The sequence below is a fragment of the Cervus canadensis genome, chromosome 30 (assembly GCF_019320065.1).
Source record: "Cervus canadensis isolate Bull #8, Minnesota chromosome 30, ASM1932006v1, whole genome shotgun sequence".
Classification (NCBI taxonomy): Eukaryota; Metazoa; Chordata; class Mammalia; order Artiodactyla; family Cervidae; genus Cervus; species Cervus canadensis.
The window spans coordinates 18,064,259-18,080,799 of NC_057415.1; the positions used below are offsets into that span (position 1 = coordinate 18,064,259).

Sequence of the window (16,541 nt, forward strand, 5' to 3'; positions counted from 1 at the left end):
GAGGTACTGCCGCAGGTCCTCCTCCTGGGGCGTGGGGGCCGGGGTGGTATGGCTCGAGCTCAGGCTCCGTGTCTCCGGCCCTGAGGCCCTGTCCAGGCCTGTCATGGAGGCTGGGGCCTGGGCTTGACGTGACCTCCGACTTGTACTTCCCTGCAGTGCAGAAGATGTGGTAGCCCGCGTGTCGGGCAGCCAGCTCACGCTGGGCTACATGGAAGAGCATGGCTTCACCGAGCCCATCCTTGTCCCCAAGAAAGATGGGCTGGGCCTGGCGGTCCCAGCCCCCACCTTCTACGTCAGTGACGTCGAGAACTACGTGGGTAAGTGTCGTCCTCTGCGAGTGAGTTATGGGTTCCCTGAGCCAGGAGCCCCTGTGTACACTGTCAGCTGGTATGACTCTGGATCCCTCCCCATGCTCCATTATGGGTGCTCTTAGAACGAGACCCCATGCCCCAGCAAATGACGTGTGACCCAGGCCCCCTCCCTTCTCCCTGCCCACACAATTGAGGCTGCATGGGGTCCCCTGGCTTCTGCCAGCTACAGATTTCGTTATTGTTGGGCGCTAATGACAGTCGTGCCTGGGAGGGCCTCGACTGTGTGGTCCTCTGCCCCTGAGGTTTGGGCCGTGTCCTCCCCAGCTGACCTCCCTTGTTTGCCCCAGACATGCCTTCCCGTGGCCCGAGGGCTTCCTGTCCTTCTGGATCCCTTTGGGTTCTCGCTGGAGCTGTCGGTGCTCTGTCTTGTGTTCCCCGCAGCTCTCAGTGCTGTGGACACACTTGATCAGGACACCTCTGGGTGGAGCAGATGCTTGTATGTGCTGGCATCATCTGGCACAGAGAGGCCAGATGTAGCCTCTCTCCAGATAGCCCAGCATCATCTGGCACAGAGGCCAGCACACGCTTGCAGTGACCTTGGAGGGGCTGGTGGCCACACGGCCCTGGCTCTGAGGCTCTCATGGTTGCCAGGGCTTGGGGTGGTCACACGGATGCCTGGGTGGCCAGTGCAGAGAGGGGAGAGGAAAGAGCCTAAAAAGGCAAATGCCCCAAGCCCGCTTTGGCCACATACCAGACAGGAGGGTTCAGGTACTTGAGGCGCTCAGACAAGTTGTTCAGTCTATGAGCTCTTGACCCTCTGCATCCCTGATGCTGTGAGTTGGGGGTGGGGGGCAGATGGGTGTGAGAATTCAGGGAGATCATCTGTACAAGCCATTCAGGAAGTCAGTGGCATTCTGGAGAATGGGGCTGGGGTGGGGAACACTCCTTCTCTAGAGCCCACCAGGGGAGAACCCAAGGATGACCAGCTCGTGGCGGGGAGGAAGAAAGGACTCACATTTTCATTCTGGCTGTGACCACCGTCCAGGGCAGTTTCTGCCATGTCGTAGCACCTATAATAACAGGTAATATCTAGTGAGTGCCTGCCAGGTGTCAGGCATTTTTATAAGCAATTTCTACATAGGAGCTAGTGTTGTCCTGCTCACAACTCTGTCCCCAGGCCCCAGGCTCAGCCAGCTGCAAAGGGCAGGGCCAGCCCTGACTCGGATGCTGCCTCTCCTGCTCCCCAACCAGCTGTGCCTACAGGAGTGGGAAGAGGCTTACCGAATAAGGGAGGAGATGGTTCAGAGGTTTAAAGGTCTTTCTTTCACTTCTTAGTTAGTTTTTTTTTTTTTTTAATGCAGCTTTTCATACACACACATAATAAGAGAAGTAAGCAGTGAACCCCTATGTATCCAGTACTGGTCACAGAACCCATCAGCTTTGAGCTGTTTATCCATCTCCCCAACTCTGTCCTCCCCCAATTATTTGAAAGCAAATTTCTGGTACATAACGTCATTTAACCCATGAAGATTCCAGTACACAGCACTAACAGTTTTCAAAAATATATAATCATTATTATATATTCCATTATTATTGTTATATTATGTAGTTATATATTATATAGTTATATAATTATATATTATATAATTATTATTATATAGTTCCATTATTTCCCTTTATGACACTAATAATAATTCCTCAAAATCACCTAAGGCTCACCTGCATTGTCCCTAAATGCCTCAAAAACACTTTTCTTTGTGTCTGGATGTTTGAATCTGAATCCACACGAGACCCTCACACTGCATTTTGGGTTTTATGTCCCTTCAGTCTCTTCTGTATCAGCCCCCATCCTTTTCCCATTCCCTTGGTTTGTTGGAGAAATGAGGTTGTTACTCCTGGAGAGTCTTTCATATTTGTGACTTGGGAAAATCTTCTATTGGGGATTTGGTTGACAGCATCCCTGTGGTGTCATCTAATGTGTTCTTCTGTCCCAAGTGGTTCCTGTAACAGGTGGTTAGAGGTTGCTTAGATTTGAGTTCATGTTGTCGGCAGGACTCCTTAGGGTAGGGGTGTTGCCACCCACTTCTTCTCAGTGGTCAAGGCAGTGCGGTCTCAACTCTCCACAGAAAGCTCCATCAGCCTTTCAGCTCATTGTTGAGCAGTGGTGAGGACTGTTGCAAAGGAAGAGTTGGCTGCTTCTGTCCTTTTCTCTTCTTCTATTATGAGTCTTCTGTAAAGAACTGTTCCTCATTACTTGGTTATTCAGAATGCTATGTCTGTCATTAAAACATTTTTACCCTGAACTTTCCCCATCAACTATATAAAATGTAGGATCAATGTTTTTCCTTTTATTTAATCAACCTTCAGAATGTGGAGTTGGCGGCCTAGAAATGCAATTTTTTGATTTAAGAAGTTTTTAAGTGTAAATATGTCCCATGCGTTATTTTGGACATATCTACACTAAAAGCACCTCCATTGTTTAGCTGAAGTTTAAGTTCATGTGGTGTCCTGTATTTTTATTTGCTTATCTGGCTGCCTCGGCTGAGGCTCCTGGTTGTGCCACCCCACTGCACCAGGGGATCTTCATGGTCACCCAAGGGCAGGAGTGGGCAGGGCAGGTGGGAGGAGGGTCGGATTTTAGAGCCTAGAGCCTCAGCTTTCCGCCCTCCCCTCAGTTGTCTTCAGAGGGTGAGTGAGCATTCTCTCTGCACATCCTGGCCCCCGACCTCATGGGAGGCCACATCACCATCCTGGGTGCACTCACCCTCCCCTGCTGCCTCCCCAGGCCCAGAGCGAAGTGTGGATGTGACAGACGTCACCAAGCAGAAGGATTGCAAGATGAAGCTGAAGGAGTTTGTGGACTATTACTACAGCACCAACCGCAAGCGGGTCCTTAACCTCACCAACCTTGAGTTCTCTGACACCAGGTGAGTGGGGCCAGGGCGGAGGGATAGAGAGAAACGTGGGTTTGGAACATGTGGAAGATTTAAAGAGGAGGGCCTGTGACAGGCTGTTGAGGTCAGGGTGGCCTAGTTTATGATTTGTGACTGTCTTGTCTGAGCAGGCATGACCCTGAAGGCAGAGATGTGCCCAAGGCAGCAGGAACACTGAAGCCCTGTCCTTAGCTTGGCTGAGGTGTCACCGCACAGGTGCTGCTGAGCTGGACGCTTTCGATGCAGTATTGTGCGTTCTGTCCAGGACAGTGCCATTGAACAGAATCACAGGCTGTCTTTGCCTTTTCTTGTCTTCCCTGGAGATGAGCTCTCTGGTCTGACATGGCCCAGCCTGGTGAGGAGTTGCCGCAGCCTGTTGTCTGTTCTGGAGGGCGGTGGCTTTTCCTTTGCCCGGGCTATTCACGAGCAATGACGTTTACTTTCAAGGCCCCATCGTTCCAAGTGATGCTAGCATGAGCCCACCTGAAGTCTCTTTCCAGTTCTCCAAGAAGGAAGTTATTTCCGGGGTGGATAGTTCTCGGGCCTTCTCTTTGGGTGGAGAGCCCAGTGTTAGATGCCTGCCATAGCTACACCTGGTAGCTGGGCTCCTTCCTGCTCTGTGAACCTCGGTTTGCTACCCGGGAGAATGGGAGCAATGCCCTGTAGCCTGAGGTGGAGAAATAGGTGTGGGACCCATATCGCAGAGCACCTTGCCCTTCTTCCCCAGGGGCATAACAAATGTGCTGACGGTTCCTGTCACTGTTGACCGCCCTTCTTGTCCCTGACCCCAGAATGTCCAGCTTCGTGGAGCCTCCTGACATCGTGAAGAAGCTGTCCTGGGTAGAAAACTACTGGCCTGACGACGCACTACTGGCCAAGCCCAAGGTGACCAAGTACTGCCTGATCTGTGTGAAGGACAGCTACACCGACTTTCACATCGACTCCGGGGGCGCCTCTGCGTGGTACCATGTGCTCAAGGTGAGCGCTGGCCTCTGCTTCCCACTGGGGCCCTACCTGAGCCTTGAGGGCAAGACCTGCTCTTGACCAGAGCTGGCAGGACTGTCTGTAGTCCCCACAGGCCCTAAGAGTGGCCAGCGTCAGGTGGGAGGAGGGACAAGATGTTTCTTCACAGAAAGGACACAGATGTTGGGCCCTTGGGGAGCAACTCAGGACCAGAGCAGCACACGTGTGGTGCTTTTTCTAAAGATTGAGGCTCATGAAGCAATGGGAGGAGGCCCACTGTAGTGGTGACCAAGAGCTGTGTCTGGGGAAGGGAGAACAGTGCTGGGGAACCTTCCTGAAAGAGGGGGTGAGGGAATATCCCTCACTTGGAGAATGAGGGGTTGGCTGGGGGCCAGGGAACAAGGCTGCGGTGGCATCTGAGCAGCAGAGAGAGCTAGGGGACTTCTGGCTGGGAACATATAGGGAAGCTAGAGGAAAAGGGAAATGTGAAAACAAGACCCTAAGCATCAGGCTCACCATCCCGACTGGAGTCTCCCAGACATGCTGGAGCCTGGGCTAGGATAGGTGGCTCAACTTCTGATTCCAGCCCTTTGAGGGCCTGAGCAAGTCCTACCACCCACTCCTGCACCTTTTGTGTATCTCCTGGCCTCAGCCTGTCTGCCCTGGGAGTGAGGACCTATCGATCTCCCTAGACGAAGCACAGAGCTGGGCTATAGCTGGCAGGGGGTACCATCCTTCCATCTCCAGTGGTACCCAGGCTACTCTCAAGAGAAGAGCTTTCTTAGAACTCGTCAGACTACAGGTCACAACTTTGTTCCCCTTGGCATGTACAGCATCCATAGTGCTTCAAAGATATGGAGTGTGGAGTGGCAGGGGTTGCCCTGAACATGCTGGAGCCACCTATGCCCAGGATCTTCCTGACATGCACACTTCTGGATTGCAAAGCACATGTGGCCCCAGTGTTTCAGGGGAGGAATGGTGGGCCTGGGAGGATGGTGTTGAAGCTGGGACCCATCCAGGGACATGGTGGGCATTACCCACCCCCAGCATCCCAGCATATGACAGTTTCTGCCAATGGCCTTTTGTTGGCAGGGAGAGAAGATCTTCTATCTCATCAAGCCAGCTTCAGCCAACATCTCCCTGTATGAGCGCTGGCAGTCGGCCTCAAACCACAGCGAGATGTTTTTTGCCGATCAGGTGGACAAATGCTACAAGTGCACCCTCAAACAGGGTCAGACCCTCTTCATCCCTTCGGGTGAGTGCCCTGCCCCTGTGTTATGTCCCCCACCTCTGATGTTTGGGAGGTCATGCCCTGGCTGTGTGCTGCCTTGCCTTGGGGTCAGTCCTGCTCTGTGGTCATTTCTGGGGCCACCTCGGGGCCATGAGGCCCTTCAGCCTCCAGCCTGGCTGTACTCCTGGAGGCCAGGCCTGTGGGATTGCGTGGGGCCCTGAGAGCCCAGCCCAGAGAGCCCAGTCACACTGTCAGAGGTGGTGTTTGCTGATCTGGACATTTCGAACACAAAGGGGAAACCAGGATACAAGCAGATAATGCCCTTTACAGATGTCACTTTGCTTTACCTGTAAATACTTCACCTTTTAAGGTGAAGGTATCTGTAAGTTTTCTTTTTAAAAATAACATAATTACAATACTATCATCATGCTTTAAAAATGAACAGTTAACCATTCCAGTATTACCCAACGGCCAATCAGTGTTCAGATTTTCTGGTTGTCATATATGGAGGCCCTCACATTTCCACTGACTTATGTGCCTCTGAGTCCTTCCTGATCTAGCCCCTACTCCTGTTCCCTACAACCACAGTTATTTCCCAGAGTCTGGGGGGACAAACTCAGCTCTCCTGGGAGTTGTGGCAGCTCTGCCTGTCCGTCCGTCCTGCATGTGGAGATCAGGAATGCCAGGCAGCCCACCCCTGGGTTGGGCCTGAGCAAGTCTCCTGGGCTCCTGGGCCTGGGTTTCCCTGTCTATACCACACAGGGCTGGATAGAACAGACTGGGCCAGTTCGAACACAGGCTGTCCTGGGAGGGCACACCCACTCATTACATAGAAGCCAGGGCCAGAGCACCTGCCGGGGCCCCGGATGGATGGGGGCACAGAGGAAGGGCTGGCAGGAGCCGGAGCCCATGCTGGCTGGAGTCAGGCCAGGTATGCCACGAGCCTGGCATGAGAATGCTGTGAAGAGGTGGCCTCATCCCTGTCCCCGCAGGCTGGATTTACGCCACTCTGACGCCTGTGGACTGCCTGGCCTTCGCGGGACATTTCCTCCACAGCCTGAGTGTGGAGATGCAGATGAGGTAGGGCCATACCTGACTCCCAGGCTCCACCACGGTATGATGATACCTCCCCTGAGTCCTGGCTGGGCCCAGCCCATGGGTGACCCTCGGCATGGCTGTTTGCTTAGCCAGGTGTCTGCGTGGTGGGGAGGAAGGAGGAGATGAGCTGTGATCCTCCCAGGGCTCCTGAGTTGCCTGGTTGCCGGACAGCCTCAGGCCTGTAATAGACTTGGGGGGAACTAAAAGGCCAAGCCGCCTTCTCCTTGGGCACTGACCCAGAGCTCTAGAAGCCATGGCCCATGGGGCTCACCTTCATGCCAAGTGGTCATCCTGAGGTGGTCCCCTGGTTCACCTTGCTATTAAGGCCCCGCAGGGAGGCCTGAGTGGGCATGGCTGCAGTGTAGCCTCTGGTTGTGGCGTGGGTTCACCTTCCTTTAGCATTACCTGCTCAGGGCTTCATACACTGAATAGTTCTTTGCTGTGGCTTCCAGAGCATACGAAGTGGAAAGAAGGTTGAAACTGGGCAGCCTGACTCAGTTTCCCAACTTCGAAACTGCCTGCTGGTACATGGGGAAGCACCTGCTGGAGGCATTCAAAAGTACGTCATCTCCCGGTCAGCGTCTTTGCCTGTGGCTGTGGGCAGTTTGCGGGCAGAGCTCAGGGATGCCGGAGAGTGGTCACAGTTCTGCCATCATGCAGCAGGGCGGCTGGGCCCTGGGGCACAGGCTGAGCGCTGCCCTCATGGGGCCTGAGCAGAAAGTCCCCGCAGCTCCCAGGCCTTGCTTTCCCTGTCTGTGTGCTATGGGGCTGGAGTGGGCTCTTGCCTGCAGAGTTGTCTGGTGTTGCAGAAGGAGCTCTGGCCACATGTTTCCAGACCTGGTGTGTGTTCTGCTAGGTCCCTGTGGCCCTGTGTGGTTACTGACAAGGCTCAGTTGGGACATCGAGAGGCCTGGGGTCTGCCTGGCTACCAGCCGAGGGACCCCAGTAGCATCCCTGCTGTACTGGGGGAGTGTGGATGCCAGAGTCCCCCGGGGAAGGCTGTGGGGTGGATGGGCTTTGCTGGGTCCCTGCCCTCCATGAACATGGCCCTGCCTCCTACGTCCTGCCAGCCCTGCCTTTGGGATCAGCTCCAGGTGGCCAGCTCCTGCTCAGGTCTCCAGACTTTCTGCAGCCATGTGAGGGATACAGGAGGAGCATTTGCTTTCATGGAGAGCTTCCTTTTTCAGCAGCACCTGCCTTCCAGGAAGCTGCTGTTTTGTGTTCTGATAAGAGCCGCAAGTAGAGACCTTCTTATCAGGACTCCTTTGTACTTTGACTCTGATTTGAGATCAGAAAGCTGAAAATGGTTCTTAACCTGGGCTGGCTAGGTTTCAATGAAATTCATCCATCATTTTCTAAACTTCAGCCCTGTACTCCAGACAGAAGGAGTGCCCTGCTCTGGGGTTTCTTGCTGGGGAGATGGAACGGGGGTCGTGTGGGCAGAATCACACCCTGGGGACCTGGGGACAGCTTGACCTGGGTGACTGCTGACTAGCTGGGCCTTGCTGGGCTGCCCTCGCCTCTCTGCCCTGGGCCTTCCTCTGTGATGGGACTGACAGCTCAGCAGCCTCAGAGCCGAGAGGGCCCAGGCGTTTGCCACAGGCCAGACATGGTCCTCTGGTGGTGTCAGAGCTCAGGGCTGCTCCGCCTCCACGGTGAACTCTCTGCCTGAAGGGGGAACACTCTGTCCCTTCTGTTTGGGGGCAGCTCTGGCTCCCAAGGATGTGATTGAGGTGGTGCTTGCCTTGGGCTACCCCATTGGGAAGTGGGCCCACTGCCTCAGCTATGCAGGGGGCTGTGAGAGGGTGGGAATCAGAAAGCATCGGGGATGCTTGGTTTGGGGCATGACTGTGGTCCCTCACTGTTGCAGGCTGGGGACCAGTGGAGGGGGGAGCCAGCCCACCTGCCTGAGGGGCCTGGTGGGCGGACAATGGGAAGGCCAGGCCTGCCCCTTGCAGAGCATCTTAGATGGGCATCCCCTGGGTTCCAAGAGGAACCGTTGGCAGTTGGGCAGGTGGTGGTGGGCACATGCCTCTGAAAGGTCTGGCCCTGAATATCCCCTACCACCGGGGCTTTAAGTCACCTGCAGGTGGCAGGGGAAAGTGGGTACCCTCCTGAGCAAACCCGTCCGTCTTCCCCCAGGTTCTCACAAATCTGGGAAGCAGCTGCCCCCTCATTTAGTCCAAGGAGCTAAAATTCTCAATGGTGCTTTCAGATCATGGACGAGAAAGCAGGTAGGGAAGTGTGCTAGGTGTGACCCAGGGCAGAAGGGAGGGTGGCAGGCGGGGCGTCACCCCTCGGGCTTGTCCTTCCTTCAGTGGGAACTAGCATGTGAGGAGCAGGTGGGGGCTGCCTGGCCAGTCACATATCTGTTGGTGGGGGCAGATGAGGGAGAGGGCCCGCCACCTAGGGACCTGGCCTGAGGGGTGGGGCTGGGTGGCAGGGAGATTCAGTGAGAGGAAATGAGGTGGTAGAGACAGCGCTGTGTGGACCTTGAAGGCCAGGGAGTGGGGAGGACTTGGGTCAGTGACTGGCTGGAGGTTCACGTTCTGAAAAGGAGAGTGGAGATGTTCTCGTTGTCCCACTGACTGGTGCAGGCGTCACCTCAGGGGCTGGCTTTGCCCCAGTGACTAGGACAGCCCCTTTGCCCTATGCCCCTCCATCCCCCCCACCCCCAACCACAGGAGCACTGCCCTGTGCCCCTCATGACTCCCTTGAAGCAGCATTTCTGGGTCCCCCCCACATTGAAAGCATTAGCACCCTCACTAGCATCCATGCAGTGGTTACTTCTTCTTAGGGAGACTCCAGAAAAGCAACTTCCAACTTCCCTTGGCATCCTGCCTGGATTGTTGGTACAGAGGGAGGGGAGAGGCCTGGTGAGCCTTGGGGCTCCCTGTCTACTGCCTTGGGAACCCCTGCCAGTCAGGGGTGCCAGCATAGTCTGAGCAGATCCCACCAGGCCCCCGGAAAGTCTTGAGGAAGTGGGGAGTCCAAGAGGGGAGCACTGTGCATCTCTCATGGGTGGGCTGAGTGGGGTGGGGCAGCAGGTACCCTCCTAGGGCCCTCCTTCGGTTTTCAAAGCCTGGAGTGGGACAGGGTGCCCCCGACTCACACCAGTTGTCTGGCCAGGTGAAGTGGCCTTCTGCCCAGGAAGAAGGGATGGCCCACATTCACATCACAGCTGGTAGTAGCACTGGGCACCCTCTCCCCTCTGGGACTTACTTGTCCATCTGTAAGAGTGGAATCATGGCAGAGCCTCCTCGTTGGCACAGTGTCTGGCTAGAGTGGGCTAACTCCCTTAGGGGCCCCAGCAGCCAGTCCATGCCTGTGACAGGGCCTTCCCCTCTGCCTGTCTGGGCAGCAGTGGTGCTGGAGGTCCTGGCTGGGTAAATGGGGGACAGCCTGGAGGGACAGAGGGCATGAGTCAGGAACCACAGCAGCTGAGCCTCCTTGGGGCCCCTGTGAGTGGAGGGGGGGGTGGGCGTCTGTGCCCAGACTTGGCAGCTGACCCGCTGACCCTGTGCATGGGCTGTCCTGCAGGCTTTGGCAGAACATGAGGACGAGCTCCCAGAGCACTTCAAACCCTCGCAGCTCATCAAAGACCTTGCCAAAGAGATCCGGCTCAGTGAGGTAGGGCTCACCCTGGTGGCCTGCTGACCCCGTTGGAGGGATGTCTCTGCCTGTCTTCCCTGGTCATCCTGTGAGGGTCGGCCACGTGAGAGGCAGCCCCTCCTCCAGCCCTCTGGGGCAGGGTCGCCTGCACGATGACGCTGAATCCTAGGCCCTGGGGGCAGACTCGCAGTCTCCTGGTGGGATCCTCGGGAATGAGAGAGTGTGGGGACGTTTGTGCAGCCCCCTGTGGGGTGGGGAATGACTCTGCAGCAAGGACTACTTCAGCCCCTTGAGACCCAGCTTGTGCGAGCTTGTCCAGCCCCCAGCCTCCCCGTGCCTTAGGCTGGGACAGCAGTCCCCACCAAGGAGGTAGAGGGGTCAAGTGGCTGCTGATGTGGATGGTGTGAGACAGGTGTGGAATTGTCATATGGATGGTATAGATGGTGTGACTGTGTTCATAGATGGTGTAGGTGGGTGTGAGCTTGTGATACAGATGGTGTAGGATACATGTGAGCGTGTTACCAGTGATGCAGACAGATGCCCCTTTTCTGCCTGTTTCCCATGGCCTGGGGCTGTGAGACCCTCCTAGCAGGGCACTCTTGGTCACTTCTCCCTGTCCTTTTCCCAGAATGCCTCCAAGGCCTCCCGACCTGAAGTGACTGCGGCTGTCTCCTCAGACGAGGTCTGTTTTGGGGACCGGGAAAAAGAGGAGCCCCCATCCCCCATTGAGGCCAGCCCCCCACGGTCCTTCCTGGAGAAAGTGTCCAAAAAAAAGACTCCCAAAACCGTGAAGATGCCCAAGCCATCCAAAGTTCCCAAGCCCCCCAAGCCCCCCAAGCCTCCCAAATCACTGAAGCTGAAGGATGGGAGCAAGAAGAAAGGGAAGAAGTGCAGGGGCTCAGCGTCACCCACCATCCCCAACCTGGACCTGTTGGAGGCCCACACCAAGGAGGCACTGACCAAGATCGAGCCTCCTAAGAAGGGCAAGGTGGGTGGTCTTGCCCTCCCTACCTGTAGTCAGTGGGCCTGCAGACACCTCTGGGGGGCAGGCCTGTGGACTGGTGCTGGACCTGCTGTGTCCTTGTGCTGGAGACCCAGGGCAGCTGGGCTCTGCCCCAGCAAGCTTGGTATAGTGGGCAACTGGGGAGAGACCCTCATGATAAAGGCAGCGGAGTCTGTCCTGGGTCAGGGTGGTACCATTAAGGGTCACCTGGGGGGACAAGCCAACTGAGTCTTCCCTGGGGCCCAGACATTGGCTGAAACCTAAAGGTGGGTGAGGCACCCAGTGGAGGGCAATGGGGAGGCAGAAATGGAGGTGGTGATGGGGCCAGGCTTCCTTGGGGCCCTGAGCCTCTGTGACAGTAAGAGAAGCAGGCCTGGCCCTGAAGACCCGTCAATGTGAGTAGAGGGTCTTAGGTATGGACGTTGGGGACTATGAGTCTCTGAAAGCAGGCCATACTGAATGATTCCTGCTAGTGGGAGATCATTACCCAATGTTTCAGGGCTTAAGTGGGACACATTGGTTTTCCTTTTCTCAATGCAAAGAGGGTAGATGAATGTATGAATTAATAGATGGGTGGGTGGATGGAAAGAAGAGAGGGAGGAAGGAAAGGTAGGAGGAGGAAGAGTGGTTGAATGAATGGGTGGGTGAATGGCTTATGAGTGGGTGAGTGGATGGATGAATGGTTGGTGAATGAATGAGTGGATGGGTGGGTGGATGGTTGGATGGTGGGGGTGGATGGGTGGGTGGGTGGGTGGATGGTGGGTGGGTGGGTGGATAGTGGATAGTGGATGGTGGGTGGTGGATAGGTGGATAGTGGATGGTGGATAATTGGATGGGTGGGTGGATGGATGGATGGTGTGGATGGATGGGTGGGTGGGTGGATATGTGGATAATGGTGGGTGGGTGAATAGGTGCATAGTGGATGGTGGGTGGGTGGATAGATGGATGGTGGGTGGGTGGATAGGTGGATAGTGGATGGTGAGTGGTAGATAGATGGATGGTGGATAATTGGATGGGTGGGCAGATGGATGGATGGCTAGTTGGATACGTGGTTGGGTATATTGATGGATGGATGAACTGATGTATGTAGGCCAGCAGGAGGTGGGGACTCTGTGCTGTGAGGTTCTCACTTTGCACTGTAGCCTGATGAACCCTGCTGCCCTCCCATGTCTGCTACTAGATCATGGCTAGTATTTTCTAGGCCACAAAGAATGTCCTGAGTGTGCCCAACAAGGAGGTGGTCAGCACGCAGAATGACGTGGAGCGGCTGGAAATCCGAGAGCAAACTAAGAGCAAGTCAGAGGCCAAGTGGAAGTACAAGGTGAGGGGGGTGTGTGTGCAGGTGTGCTGGTGAGTGCGTCTAACCCCAGGGAGGGCTGTGTTAGTGAAAGAGGGTGGTGTGTGATGCAGCTGTGGGCTCGGTGGTGTGTGCTTGTAGGATATGTCAGGTGTGTGCTGTGAAGGTCTTTGAGGGTCTGGACATGCACCTAGCCTCCTGGAGCCACCTTCTGAGGGTTGGTGAGGACACGTCTTAGCCTAAGAAGATGGACAGTGTTGCCCTTAATGGCCTGCCCTGGTTCAAGCTGGCAATCCCTGGAGCTGGTCAGCATCCGAGGGCAGTTCCTGTGGACCTGGGGCTGCGTGGGCATGGGTCCTCAGGTGACATGTCAGAGGGAGGAGGCTGGCCTGTCCTGCTGCCTCTGCCCACTGGTCACCTGCATGGGGTTCAGGGACGGTCCTGGGTTTGCTTTGCAGAACAGCAAACCCGACTCCCTGCTGAAGATGGAGGAAGAGCAGAAGCTGGAGAAGTCTCCTCTGTCAGGGAACAAGGACACCAAGTTCTCCTTCTCCTTCTCCAACAAGAAACTGCTTGGGTACGTGAGTGCTTGTGCCAGGAGGGGCTGGTTGTACACTTACCACATGTCGCACACACATACCCTGAGCGTCCCCTCTCCACATCACACACACACATGCCCTGCTTGTGCCCACCTCACACACACACACACACTCTCCTGGAGGACTCTGCAGGTGAGCCCTTGTCCTGAGCTAGAGGATGTGGCCAGGCACACCCCTCATGAGGGTCTCACCAGGCTGACCCCTTTCCTGCTTCCTAAACCAAAGAGCTCAGGTAGGTAGGCATGGAGCAGTGGTGTGTGCGGCAAGGAGGGGAGGGTATGATTGGGCAGATATTATCTAAGTGCTGTCCTGGGCTGTCACAGAGGACATGCTAGGGGTCAGGATCTCGGCCTAGGAGTCCAGAGGCCAGTGGGGAGAGGCTGGTGTGAGCCCAATACTGTCAAATCCACCTGAAATGATGGCTGTGATTGGGGCCATGGAAGAAGGATCTGTGGGGCCTGGGGTGCTATGGAGTCCTTGGTTGCCCAAGGGAATCGGTGGGAGGGCTTCCTGGAGGAGACTGCCCTAAGCTGAGAGGTGGGGTACCCAGCCTGGGTGTGTCTAGGTGTGTGAGCTGGTGTGTTTAGGTCCCAGACTGTATAAGGGATCTTGGTCGGCTGACTAGTGTGGTGGGCTGGCCAGATCGGAGGTGGGTGGGCCAGGAACCCCATGCCCACTGAGAAGCCCCTCGCTGGCCTTGGTCTGACAGTTGTATGCTGAATCCAAAGTGCAGTGTGGGTGCCTGACAAACAGGAGGTAGACACATCCCAGTGGGAATGGGGCCACTTTACGCCTGTGGAGCTGTTTTCTCCTCTGCAAAATGGGAGAAGGCCATTTTCAGGTGGTGTGGGACAGAGCTGTCAGTGTCTGGTGGTCTTGCAGAGCCCGGCACAGGTGGGCCTATTTTTCCCAAGAGCTCATGGCAGTGTGCCAAGGCCTCTTGGCAAGCAGATGGGTTGGATCTGTTGCCATGACTTCATGGCCCTGGGCATGTCCTTGATTTATCTGAAGCTCAGCTGGTGGGTGCCGGGGAGCTTTTGACGGCCTTAACTGTATGACTGACTGACCGTGCTAGAGCTTAGAAATGGAAGGGAGAGAAGGAGACATGACTCTATAACCATGTGTGTACATGGGGATGTGTGTGTACACGTGTATGTGTGTTGCATGATGTAGCTCATGCCCACACCCAGTAGGGCTCACTGCCAGCTGTCCTTGGTGTTTCCATGGTTGGGAATCAGATCTGTACCCATTGGGAATTGCAGACGCCTGTGCCCTGCACAAGTGTGCACTTATGCCCTCAGCTGACCCCGGGGGCAGCAGCTGGAGCATCGAACTCTCCTCGTTTGCAGTAGCCCTGTAGCCCCAGGATTTGTTATGTTGTTCCTACACCTCAGCCCTGAAATTATTTTTCCATAATAACTGTGTGAATAAAAAACCCAGGCCGGTTGGCACTGGCTGTGTCTGACTCTGAGCTTGTATCAGGCCCCAGAGCAGACTGACAGAAGTCTGTGCTCATCCAGCGGCTAGGATTGGGGAGCAGTTAGGGGCACAACCTCACACAGCCTGAGGAAGGGCCAGGCTATCCCGGGGGTTGTGTGCTATCCTTGCTGGGGTCATGGCGTTGGAGAGGAGTCTGTGGGGTTGGGAGGGGCCCAGCCCTTACTGTTGGTCTTCCAAGGCCTGTTGAGGGGTGGAGTGCTGGGGACACTGGCCTGGCTGTGCAGATGCCCACTGACCGACCCTTTTATTCCACCCCAGCTCCAAGGCCATCAAGCCGCAGCCTGGCCCAGGGGTGTTCGGGGCCTTGCAGAACTTCAAGGAGGACAAGCCTCAGCCGGTGCGGGATGAGTATGAATATGTGTCGGATGATGGGGAGCTCAAGATTGACGAATTCCCTATTAGGAGGAAGAAAAATGCTCCAAAGAGGGACTTATCCTGTGAGTTGGGGGGACACAGGGAGGGAGCAGGCCCAGCCCTGTAGGGTCCATCTCGGGCATGTGGAGTGGACGTTGGATGTAGCTGGACTAGGGTCCCCCTCTGCCCCTCTAAAGTTGCCATTGACTCCCATCTGCTCTGCTTTCAGTCTTACTGGACAAGAAGGAGCCGCTGCCCACGCCTGTTACGAAGCCAAAGCTGGACTCGGCGCTCTACAAGGTAAGCAATTGCCTTCTGGGACACTGGTCACAGGAGTGAGCGAGACAGCTATCCCTGCGTCTGGCTGTTCTTGAGGCAGTGGCCCGCCTACCACTTGGTGGGACATCTCTGACTGAGCTTTCTGGGTGGAGCGTGGAGGGGAACATTTTCCTGGGGAGGCTGGCTGGGCTCCAGATGTGGGACTGTGAGCCCTGGGGCCCTGCGCAAAGGGGCAAAAGCAAAGTCGGGACTTGCAGAAGGTCTCTAGGTGTCTGGCGCTGCACTCCTCAGTCAGATCCACGAGTTTCCTTGATGTTTGAGGATGGTGGTACAGAGGGTAGCAGGCCAGGCTGCTGGGGGTTGGTTATGGGGGTTACGTTATGGGGGAGGTATGGGGGTTACGTTAGATAACCCCCAAGGCCGTGCATGTCCAGCCCAGGATGTGGTGGCCATCTCCCAGGAAGCCAAGTTCCAGGAAGACGGGTGATACCCTACCTGCAGAGCCCAGGGTGTCCCTGCGGAGCCACCGGCCAGGGGCTGTTAACTGGTGTCCTTCAGGTGCAGGGTCACCCGCCTGATCCCTGTCCAACCACAGCAGCTTCTCTTGTATCTGTGCTCAGTACTGGGGCTCTCACATAAGGTTCTGTAAGCCAGGGCTCATTTGGGAAAGTGGTGCAGGTGGGGCACCAGGCTCCCAGCGCAAAGCTCTGGCGCCCACGCTCTGCAGTATGTGTCTGGTCAGTCAGCCTCCCGGTGCTCAGCACAAGGACAAGCTCTTTAAAAACCTGTTTTTCTCACTGGCGTGAAAGAGTCCCTATCTCTACCCCCAAGCCCTTTTCTGACTGGCTGCTCTGTCCCTGCAGCAGAGCGATGACTCCTCTGATGAGGGCTCACTGCACATAGACACGGACACCAAGCCCGCCCGCAATGCCAAAGTGAAGAAGGACAGCGGGGGTTCAGCCGCGGGCATCCTGGACCTGCTTCAGGCCAGCGAGGAGGTTGGCGCACTCGAGTACAACCCCAACAGGTAGGCCTGGTGCCCTTGGGGAACTGGGGGGAGTGGGTGCTTCCATGGAGTTGGGCCAAACAGGACTCCATCAGCCCACGTGCTGGAGGCTGGACAGTCGGAGTGGGACGCCTGCCTGGCAGAGGTGGTGCCAGGTGGCCAGGGAGGTGAGCGGGGGCTGGCTATGTAGGTCCTTCGTGTTGCAGAGCTCCTGTGTGAGGACTGTGGGGCCACCATACCTGTGGGAGCCTGCGGGGAAGCAGGGCCAGGCTGGGTACCTGGAGGGTATTGGGGTGTTTCCAGACTGGGACGTCCAGCTGTCTCTGCCTCATCATTTCCCAAATGTCATAAAAAT

General features: G+C 56.0%; 1 protein-coding gene across 3 annotated transcripts in view; it reads left to right on the plus strand.

The window, feature by feature from the left end:
* PHF2 (PHD finger protein 2) overlaps positions 1–16,541 on the plus strand; it is an 82,588-nt gene that overhangs the window by 56,693 nt on the left and 9,354 nt on the right. For all 3 annotated transcript variants that reach the window (XM_043453146.1, XM_043453145.1, XM_043453147.1), the window contains exons 4-17: positions 157–317; positions 3,097–3,238; positions 4,036–4,222; positions 5,300–5,462; positions 6,431–6,518; positions 6,989–7,095; positions 8,679–8,770; positions 10,077–10,166; positions 10,777–11,136; positions 12,353–12,472; positions 12,907–13,025; positions 14,806–14,984; positions 15,131–15,201; positions 16,044–16,207. In XM_043453146.1, coding sequence (XP_043309081.1) covers positions 157–317; positions 3,097–3,238; positions 4,036–4,222; positions 5,300–5,462; positions 6,431–6,518; positions 6,989–7,095; positions 8,679–8,770; positions 10,077–10,166; positions 10,777–11,136; positions 12,353–12,472; positions 12,907–13,025; positions 14,806–14,984; positions 15,131–15,201; positions 16,044–16,207 — 2,043 coding nt within the window. The remainder of the gene's footprint in view (positions 1–156; positions 318–3,096; positions 3,239–4,035; positions 4,223–5,299; positions 5,463–6,430; positions 6,519–6,988; positions 7,096–8,678; positions 8,771–10,076; positions 10,167–10,776; positions 11,137–12,352; positions 12,473–12,906; positions 13,026–14,805; positions 14,985–15,130; positions 15,202–16,043; positions 16,208–16,541) is intronic.